The sequence below is a fragment of the Poecilia reticulata genome, linkage group LG12, assembly GCF_000633615.1.
Source record: "Poecilia reticulata strain Guanapo linkage group LG12, Guppy_female_1.0+MT, whole genome shotgun sequence".
NCBI classification, from domain to species: Eukaryota; Metazoa; Chordata; class Actinopteri; order Cyprinodontiformes; family Poeciliidae; genus Poecilia; species Poecilia reticulata.
The window spans coordinates 4,210,472-4,221,698 of NC_024342.1; the positions used below are offsets into that span (position 1 = coordinate 4,210,472).

An 11,227-nucleotide genomic window follows, 5' to 3' on the forward strand; every position below is an offset into this window, starting at 1 on the left:
CTCAGAAACCAAAACTGCACAAACGAAAATTTTAACGGCACAAACCTGCACAAACGGAGCACTAACCATTCAGACTATTTGCTGGATTTTTTGACGTGGGTGGGGTGTCAGCTTCACGCAGGTCCTGTTGGGCACACCAGATAATTAGCATGTGCGGGAGAGCGACGTCACGTCTTATTGGGCGCGTGCGAAGGCAAAACACGCTGAAATTGAAATCAGGTGGCGGATATCTAGCCTGTTAGTTCCTACTTTCTCCCCGCTCTGGACCCGAATGGCAGCGCGGGGAACATATGGTGAGACTCAGAGAAATGCGAGTGCAACATCTGGGGCGCCGGGATAAAGTCTGCCATCGATCTCGGCTCAAGGTGCTGCTGAGACAAAATGGCTTTAGTTTTAACTGTAGAACAGGAAGGTGGTGAGAGGCAGAAGGCAGATGGAGGTTTGTAATTGTTAATGGATCTAAAGGAGCAGCAGCAGCAGCATACAGGTGTTGCTTTAATCCTTTTTAAATGGTTTGTGCTAGTTTTGGGTTAATGATTCTAAAACTCATGGAGCAAGAGGTTCTGAAATGATCTTCAAGTAGTAAAAAAAAAAAGATTCAAATTCAGAGCCACCATTTTAAGAGTTAGAGGTTGGTGGATCAGTCCAAAATATTGATAATATCGAAACTAAGTGTGTATTGGTATCGGCTCACTTCTAGTGTGACGAAGTCGATACTTTAGACTCAGATTCCCTGTTGAACTTTTGTCATTTTTGCATTGTAGTTTCTCAACTTGACGTTAAAAAGATTTGGCTTTGGTTTGCTCTCAAATTATAATTCTTTACACTGAGTTTCTTCAGAAAACAAGTCAGAGAATTTGGTTTGGTTCTTCTGTTGTTTTTGTTTATCATGTCAATATGCTACTAGTGTTTTGTAGCCACCTATAAACTTTATCTAAATTCTGAGTGTAGTTTTAACAAAACAATTCAAAAATTGGTCAGACATATCACACTTAAAGTATCGTTATAAATATCATGATATTTTGCTCTGACAAGATGCTATCACGATATTACTAGAGATAAAATTCAGTTTGCTGTCTTTAAAGAAAGCTGTCAGTCGCTTAGCATGAATTGTAATTTCCAACCAGAACGGCTGCGGGTCTGCGGCGGCACCGCTGCCACCAGACTGCTAGAGATGGCACGGCTCTGACGGAATGTTTCAGAGACACACGAAGAATGGATTTTCATTTAATTGTCAGAAAAAAAGTCGTTAATATCATAACAGCAAAATACAATCTTGAAAAGGCTTTGGCATATTAATTTGCTGTGCACTATGAGGTATGCTGATGTACAGCTCATCAAGTAACGAGGCTTTGTCAGTAGTCAGAAAAGGTTTTCAGCTCATCTTATTCAAATGTTGCAAAAAAACAAACAAACTATTTTTAATGGTGCAGCTGGTTCTGAGTTGGGATGGCCACAGCACGGTGAAGAAAAATACAAAAGTTTCACTTTTGAACCAAATTGATCCAATTTTAACTATGAGATCTATGAGGTCTCACCTATGAACAGCTAAGGCATTCTTTAGATCAATTTCCTACCAAAAAAAATCTATTAAGCAATAAATGGGTTCAAAGGTCAGTCCTGTATCAGCTACTGTGTGTTGCACAATGCTTAAGAAGACCTAACGAATGTGTTCATGTGTGCAGAAGTGAGCACTGCTGAGAAAGCGAAAGGTTTGGAGCAGAAAATAAATGTTCAGGTCCTTTATGAGTTTTTAACATGACAGCTTTCATAAACTTAACCAAAGGAACGTTTGTCATGTTGGCTAACAATAGCTGATATCACTGCAACATTATCAGCAAAAATAAAATATATGACAGTTTTTCCACTACCTACCAGCTGAACCACATAAAACGTTTAAAAAAATGAAGAAAAAAATAATACATTTTGCATTAATTGTAGCGTAGTACATAAGTATTTTAAACTGCAACTTTTCTAACTTCCTGCAGTGACAGACTGCTGCAGTGCTGATGCTAGCTTGGATGTGAAAAGGAAGGTTCAGATTCAGCTTTTGTTTGCGTTTTTGCTAAAAACGACAGCAAAAAAAAAAAAAAAAAAACAACGCTCCTTGGTATTGCTTTATTTTCATAAACAAAGTCACATTGCTTTACTTCGGAGACCAAAATAAAGTTTGTAAACCCCACCAACTTTTACCATTCATGTCCAAATCCATGAAGTATGTTGGACCATTTTCTGAAAATTTTCAAAATTACAAAGGAAAAAGGCTAACATAAAAGTAAGTATTTTTTTTGTTGTTATTTGTGTTTTATGTAGATTTAAACATTTGACGGTCACGCTTTGTGGAGAGTTTGAAAAGAACTCAGCCTGGTTATCCGCATGAAAAATACACAAATCTGATCTGAAAACCATCTAGCTTTTTTTTTTCTCCAAATGGCAGCATTGAGAGATTTATGAGCCCAGATTTTTAGAGATCAGCCTATGTTTCATGATTTAATTAAACATTTCAGCGAAACATAAATTCAATTAACGTAGAGTTGTTCTAAAAGACCAGAAAAACATCCTAAAAGGCCTGCAGTGCGTCTTATTATTCCACCAAGGTGACAGACGACAACAGGAAACAGTTTTTTCTCTTTTGTTTTTTAGTCTAGATTTATCCGTGCTTCTTGTCAGTGTGGAATATTTACACTAATTAATTAAAAAGTTTGGCTAGCATTTTAAAACTGCTTACTGTTAGAGTCAAGTGAAATCTCTTGACATCAGCTAACGAGACCATATAGGATGAAAGCTGCATATTTCTGGTTGTGCCAAATTTTTCTTGGACCTTTACAAGTAAAGAGCAGCAAAAATACAAACGTTAGCTCATGGTCGCATTGTGTCATTTTGTAGCAGAATTGGCACTGATTCTATTGAGGGAAGGAAGAAAAACTTCATCCATCCATTTTCTTACACCCTTGTCTCTCAGTGGGGTCAGGAGGGTTGCTTGTGCCCATCTCCAGCTAGCGTACCGGGCGAGAGGCGGGGTCACCCTGGACAAGTCGCCAGTCTGTCGCAGGAAGAAAAACTTAAGCAGATGAAAAGACTCACGATGTTTAAAGTCAGAATTTTATCTGGGAGTGATATATTTTATTTGGATTTGAAGGTTGAGGTGTGAAATCTAATTTTTATTTAGTAATTATTCAACTTCAAGGGATATTTCTATTTTTTTGTATTAATTTCTTGCTAATTTGAAACTTCTAGGTAAAATTTGAACGTGAATAAATTCCATTCTTCGATGCCATCCTATAGAAGCATCTTGTTTTCAGTTTATTTGTTATTATGACATGAACTAAAAAAAAGCAACTTCTTTTGTATTGATTTATAAATAATTCTAAATATATCATTTTGACTTGCAGTGAGGGATTGATTGTACAAGAATCATTTGAATATTTCTGTTTTCTTTCAAGTTGCACTAAAAACATATCTGGTTCTGTCCAGTCCTCATGAGAAATATAACAATAATTTAATGCGGAGGTGTCATCGGTCATGAATTTAAATTTCATGAAATTTAAAGTAATCAGATGCTGGTGATGCTGTTGGCAGAAAGGATCTCCAGTAGCAGTCAGTCTTCCAACGAATCTGAAGAAGCCTCTGACTGAAGACTGTTGCTTGAGTGACACAATTTACTTGCAATGCTTTGTGTCTCTAGTAGCTTCGGTTTAAAGCCTGCGTCACACAGCGAACGGACCAAAATCTAATTTTTATCTCCACTTTAACAAAACATTAAAATTCATAATGCCTTTTGAGAAACAGATCAGCTGCTCCTCTTCATCTCCCAACTTACCATAAACCAGTTAATGAGACCTTTAATTATAAAGTCAGCCGATTGAGAAATGCGTGTTATTAATAACTGTATTCGTAGAGGGACGAGCGATAATAAAGCCTTGTGTCATCAAACCTGAGCATCCAAGTCAAAACAAAAGCTAAGACCTCTCAGAGGTATAAACACGCCAATCAGTGTCACGGGTTAGACACAAAACATGCTAATCCAGAGAGGGCAATCCACTCACAAACGACTGGATCCTGGTAGCGAGGTGTCACTTTTCCTGGTGGCAGGTAAAGAGACGGAGCTTGAATGCTGACAAATTTTAACACGACCGGGAAGAGAAGCCATTAATCAAAGCTGACGGAGGCGCCACACGGAAAGATGCGGCAGGAGGCGTTGTTTACCTTCATAATTTGATAGATGATCAACTTTGCGCCGAGTCCGAATCCTCAAAGCTGACAGAAACTAAAGCTGCTCAATGTTGAGCTCCGTGTTCGCAGATCCGACTGGCTTCTTTTAAATGACAGTATGTGAATGTGGATAAAACGGACCATAACATGAATGTGATTCACATACATTTTCCCTGCATAATGGTGGTAACTTCTGTTGAGATGCTCATTTATTATATTGGGGTGTTTCACGATCAAGACGATAAGAATATTTGGAGGTAAAGAGAATGTTTGGATTTTTTGAAGGTATCGAAAAGAGTTTTCTTACCTATTTTGGAAATACTTTATACCAGTAGATTTGTATAGAAGTGACAAAATACTTAATGTTGTATGGCAACAGTTTCTCCATTTAAAATAAATTTAAACTTTAAATCTTTATGTCTGTGGAACAGAAGCTCTATTAGTAAACTTTAACTAGTGTTGCACTTACCAAAATTTTGTGGAGAATTTCTGATCTGGATTCCTCTGAAACTTTAATAATAATAACCAGACAAAATCTTGTTGAGATCTACAATCTCTTTTTCAAGAGCGACCTGGCAAGATAGCAGCACCGTTTTGCAAGTATCAATATTTACATTCAACAGGAAAAAATAATTTATCTGCTGATACCAATTTAATCTGATTTCAGGTTTTCTTTAGTTGTTTTAGAAAGGATATCTGAAATCAAATACTGTTTTTTTCTTAGTATCCATGGGAAAAGCATGCCGTTCTGTGAGAGACCAGTTGATTTAAAACAAGGTTTTAGTATCAGTTTTACCCCCATTGTCCTCATTGCCTCATTTGACGCATGTTAGGGGTGCAAAGGGGTTAAAACAAACAAACAAAAGCAGTAGTTGTCATTTTAACTTTCCTAAAAGCCCTATGTTAGCTTCATGAGGACAGGAAGTCCAGTTGCCTTCTGTTTAAAACACTTTGGTTTTTATGTTTGGGATGAGAATCTACTCTGACTCCAATATCGCAGCTAGTTGCTACAATACTAGCAAGTGACAAGGTTTGCATGGCTAACATTATAAAAGTTTCAGTCTCTTATGTGTGATTACTAAAGAATCTTGTTGCTAGCCTTTAGGATTAGCAGAAGCTTCACAACTCTGTTCGGCCTTAGTGATATTAACTTTATGTCTTGCTCTTTCTCGCTCTTTTGCAACCCGGAACAACAATGTTGTAGATAAGTGTTTTCTGGTTAACAGCTTAACTCTCTGCTTACTTCATTTTTTAATATCTAGCTGAAACACTAAACTGCCTGTTTTCAGTCTTCTTTCTGCAGTAACATTGTGCACGTCAAAGAGCGTTGTTGTCTATGTTTCCCAGTAGCTCATGTAATTTCTAGTTAGAAAAAGATCTTTCAATGGATCTCAAACATTTCTCATAACACTTTTCACAACAGACTGCTTCTTTCCGAGCCGAATAATGTCCGTGTTGCAACTTGAATTTTTTTTTGAGGCTGTCGACTGCATCGGTGCGACTCGTCTGTCCTCTCTGACTTCCCCAGTCGTGCTGTAAACTTTTTAAATTTGCAAAGTAGCTGTCATTTACAAGATGTTTCATTCTGAAGTTTTTTCAGTTCTTTCTGTAATTTAGAAACGAGACCAAATGGACTAATGATCAGCAAGCTGACAAAGTTGACAAACTGTCAACGTAGACTGGCGTTGGCCATTGCCTTCCTATGCAACTCAATTTGTTATTTCCCTTCAGCACTGCATCTGGGCTTTTTTTCCACTCAGCTCTATTTCTCCTGTAGAATTCAGTCAGCGAGCAGCAGGAGGAGTTTTAAACAATGACCTAAAAGCCCTATGTTAATTTTCTGCGCGGTTTTAGAATTGTAGTCTGCCATTTTTTAGCAATGAGAGCGGAGTAAGTAAACGAATTCAGTCCATTTTGGCCAAACTTCTAAATATTGACTTAACGTTAACAGCCATCTTGTTCCACTCGGCACTTTGTTATAGAGGATGGTTGTTTATAGCGCAGGCTACATTACAGACGTCTAGTGATGGTGACTGGGTAAAATTTAAAACTTTAACAGAGTCCACGCCTCCAGGAAGTAATCGTTTTTCAATAGAGTCCAAACCCCATGGTACGAAGTGTAGAATAAGGGACTGGTTTTTACCAGGCTGTTGTCAGCACAGTGTAGTTTGCCTGGTGAAAGTGTGTTTTGAAAGAGTGAATGGGTAATATCTGCAAAAAATTTGTTAAAAATAATTAGCTTCAGTGGCTTTAAACAACTAAAGTCAGCAATAGGGTTCCCATCTGACGAGCTGTTAGTCTTCAATCACTCTGAGAATTTATTGACTGAAGGTAAAGTAAGAGAGATCTGTCTAATAATAATTTTACTTCAACAAACCCAAACTAACATTGTCCTACCAGATTGAAAACTAAGTGCAAACATACGGACAAACTAGTTGATGAACGGATGGTTAGACAAAAGTGACGGAAGATGCAGGCGGGGTAATTAAAAATAACGCCTAGATGAACCGATAAAACGAAGCAGCTCGTAGCTCAGCTGAGAGCTGAAAATAGAGTGCGGTTTTGGAAATAAGCATGGCTTAGCGAAGCAGAGCCGAGGGACGGTGCCTAAAGCTCTATCAGACGTGACAGAGAGATGCAGTCGACGGGACCTGGCAGATCTGCCGGGGAGACTGGAATCTCATTTTGGAATTTCTAATCTAGACCCAGAAGTTTTCAGCGGGAGAATCCATCGAGGCGCACGCATGGCTGCGAGCTGAATGAGAGGGGGAGATGAATGCACTGTGGAGGAGGCGAGAGAACTGAGGTGGAGAGGTGTGGAGTTGTTTATACACTCAAATGAGGCTGTTGGAGACCGGTTGGTTGGAAATTGGACATGATCAATTTCCCCACTTAGGTAGGGGTGGAGCTGTGTGTAAAGCTGCACGTACTGCTTAGGGCGAGCTGTGAATGTTTTATGTGTTTAAAGTCTCAGGAAAAATGAACTCCTGTGTTTCTCTTCACAGAATACCAAGGCGACTACTACGGACCAGGGAGTAACTACGACTTCTTTCCCCATGGCCCTCCGTCCTCTCAGGCCCAGTCTCCAGCCGAGTCCCCCTACATCCTGGGCGCTGGGCCCGGAGCCATAGAAGGGTCCGGACACCACCCATCAGACGACCAAAGGTACACGGACATGATCTCTCACGCGGAAACTCCCAGTCCCGAACCAGGCTTACCGAGCTCCCTTCAGCCGGTCCCCGGGGACGCATATGGGGGCGGACCCAGTCCCCCTTTCTCCTTGGCCAGTAACTCCAGCTACAGCGCTCCCATGTCCCACCAGGGCCAGGAGATGGGCGAAACAGGCGCCTGGTGAAAGGACAAAGTAACAATAAAAACCAGGGACCAACCGTGGGCTGAATGTCTGCCCCGCTAATTCAGGAGACGTATCAACAATGTCGTCAGAAGGGGAAAGTACAGCTGAAATTTCCACAGAGAACCTTTTAAAATCAGAGACTCATCTCTACAACTGAAAAAACTGATGGAAAGAACGTAACGCGAAGCACGAAAAACGATATTTTTGCTGCACGGTAGACGCTCCAAAGCATATATCCGTTGTTGGGTATGGGACTGAACAAGAGATTCCATCCAGCAGAAATGCTTCTCGCCTTCCCCTTATCTTCTAATGCTCTAGGAACACATTAGTGAGAAACACCTAAGGGGGGACATGTCTAGTTTTCTTAATTTCACACCACGTTTAAAGAAAAAAATGTTGCTCCAAAGCAATTTTGATTCTCGTTTTATGTCTATTTTGCCACTTAACGACAATTTTGAACCTCAACGCTCATAGTCAAATGCATCTGTCGCAGTCGAGGCGGTGTATGTTTAATCTCATTTTAAACATGTTTTTTTTTTTTTGCTTGTGTAAGACAAAACATCAAATCAACAGCTGCCGCATGACAGACACGCACTGACTTTCCCTCACACATCCTGGCTTGGAGTCCCTTAATGCACAAAAAGTGTTCTTGATCATAACTTGAAAGAAGGATGTCTGCACTATTATTCAAAACACGAACACAATTATACAGACACTTGTACCCTACTACACACACACACACACACACACACACACGCACGCACGCACGCACATCACACCCATCGAGGCGGCCCTGATAGTTCTGCTCCGCTCACTGCTTCACCTGACCTTCCTTTTGTTACTGTCCCTTTTAAAAAAACATGTTTTAATGGAAATGATTTTCAAAAGAACATTGAACCCATAATGGAGAATGTCCTTCAGCAGCTGAGGTCTCCTTCCTCTAAAGGCGGAAAACAAAAGAGGGGGCAGACAACATCTGTGACATTTCGGCTGCCTCCTCCGAGGCGCGCGTTGCCATCTAGTGGTCGCCTTTTCAAAGCGCACGGGGTCTCGGTTCGACTTGTGCACCAGAGGACGATATATTTTTTACCCTTTCCTCTTTGGTAATAGTTCACGACCAAGTCTCATCAGGGCTCCTGTTTTTTTTTCCTTTTAAAGAAAATTTAACTCAATTGCCAATTTCAGCTCAGTCCTTCCTCCTTCGGTGCCACCTCTGAGTTCGCTGTACTGTTGTTTTCAGATCATTTTGTGGTTTTTTTTTGGACATTGTATAAGATCTAGAAAGAATGTGTCTTATCTCCAGAAATTCTTGGATACAAATGTGTGTGTGTGTGTGTGTGTGTGTGTGTGTGTGTGTGTGTGTGTGTGTGTGTGTGTGTGTGTGTGTGTGTGTGTGTGTGTGTGTGTGTGTGTGTGTGTGTGTGTGTGCGTGTGTGTGTGTGTGTGTGAGAGTACATGTGCTGGGTGATTGTGTGAGTGTGTGCTGGTTTAAAAAGGGGCATGGGGGGAGTTTGTGGGGGGGCTGGGAGGGGCAAGGCTGTATTATTTCTATGTAAATAGCACTGATAATAAAACCTCTCTTAAAACATGAAAATCTGTTTTGTTTAGTTTTTTTGTTTTTGTTTTTAGTTTGACCTTTTCATTTGTAGACTTTTTAATATGCCGGACTATAATTTGATGCTGTGGCTATAACCTACCTACCGTTTAGCTCGGCCATTAAGGTCTTAACAAGAGACAGGATAAGCTTGTTAAATGTAATGAAATGCTTTAAAGCTAAACACCCCATATCATGCAAAGCAGTTTCAATTAACTCGTCCCTATCAACTGTGATGAATAATTGCAGGGTAACACGCCTGAATTAGGCAAATTTTCTTAAAGGTCCAATGGTCTGTAGTGTTCATTTGAGGAAAAATTACATACATCATATGTTTAATGAATTTTTCAGACACATAGTGTCATTTTATAGCACAATAAAGTAACTATGTTATCTCCAGTTATACAAATGGAGGCATCTATCTTAAAAGATATATGACTTTGTAATTTAGCGCCTTGAAATTGGGCCTCTGTCTCTTTAAGAAACTCCTGCTCTTTCTGAAACTTTGCCTTCAGGAAGTCATCACCGCATGGCTAACCCTTTTTTACCAGTGTTGCAGTGAAAACATAGCATTAGCAGATGCTCAGTTCTACCAGGTGTTTGCTAATTGCCGCTGGCTAGTCTGAAGGAGCTGTGTGGAGGAGTTGAGGGGGCTCAAAGGCAGCACTTTGCACATGGAGATTAAAGGATTTATTGGATCGATTTAACCCACCAGAACTGGAAAATGTATTTTGTTAAATTGGGTAAAGTTGTAGCGTTGATTAACTACAATGAACATTAATAATGTAAATATATGAATCAGTCTTATAGTCTAGACCAGGTTCTATCAAACATTTTCTAAAGGTTTTGTTGGATTTAAAGAGTATTTGTCATGTTGTATAAAAATTAACAGGAAAAATTAACACAAAGGTCGTAAAGGAAACATTGAGGCTACCGTGAATGAAAAAGCAACAAATGAGTTCATGAATTTGTTAATTATTTGCAACTGATTAAAAATAAAGAAAGTAAAACATAAATTAATCTGCAAGCTATTTAGCAAGAAAGGGTCAGAGAAAAAGAGTGCACAAGTGATGGCAAGAAAAGCTAGAAGCCAAAAGGAAAGTGATTTTATATTAGAACCTATTTTATCAATCTCACTTTAAGAAAAGAAAGAGAAAAATAAAAAGGTGAATCTGGAGCCATCTTGATTATCAACTGCTGGTTTCACACCACCAGTAACAAAGACTCTGCACTTTTGGCCCAACATGCATTACTGTTGCATCTTGGGAACCCGAGTTGGTTTCTGCAAATGTACGGTTCCATATTCACCACTGATGCTCAAATCTCTCCTGGAGCAGGCAGCTGGTTGAGAGGCCAGACGGCTGCCTGTGTGATGGACCAGTGGTGGAGGTTTCTCTCTGCTTCTTTGATGTCCGGAGGCTCCGCTCTTTGGATTTGGAACAGAAATTGCAGAGGGATTAAACACTAATCTGAGCTCTCACAGAGCAAAAGGTCCCTCCTGGATCACAGTTGCAAAAAACAAAATGCAATACTCTGCATTAAAATCTAAACTATGGGTTCAGTTTCTCTTAATTGTAGGGCTTTGAGGTGTTTTTAAACTAAAACCTTGAGTCCTCTTAGCTGGACTGTCTTTTTTTTCTTTCTTTTTTTAAAATGCTTTTATCCACTTCTAAGTTTAATAGGAAGGAGGTTAATTTTTTTTACATCAATAGGTTTTGTTCTGTTTTATTCTTGCTAAACGTCTGATATCCCAGGTGAAAAAAAGTATACTTTAGTATATTTCAAACATAAATTTGTGAAAGTACACTTTAAGTATACTAATTATTAAGTGTACTACCTATAAGTATATCTGAAGTGTACTAAAAATACACTTGTACCAAATTTGATATTAGAACTTTAAACACACTTACACATAATTGTACCAAAAATACACTTTTAATATATTAAATAAAAGTATACTTTAAGTGAACAAAATATATATTTTCCCAAGTGTAAATATACACTTTCTCAAGTATATTTAAAACATATTTTGTGTATATTTAAAAATATATGCTCAAAATGTGTGA

General features: G+C 39.1%; 1 protein-coding gene across 1 annotated transcript in view; it reads left to right on the forward strand.

Annotated features, from left to right (window-relative positions):
* lhx5 (LIM homeobox 5) overlaps window positions 1–8,846 on the forward strand; it is a 23,195-nt gene extending 14,349 nt beyond the window's left edge. Inside the window, exon 5 of the mRNA XM_008423388.2 lies at window positions 7,218–8,846. Within this exon, the coding sequence (XP_008421610.1) occupies window positions 7,218–7,567 (350 nt within the window). The 3' untranslated portion in view covers window positions 7,568–8,846. The remainder of the gene's footprint in view (window positions 1–7,217) is intronic.
* Window positions 8,847–11,227: the final 2,381 nt, after the last annotated feature.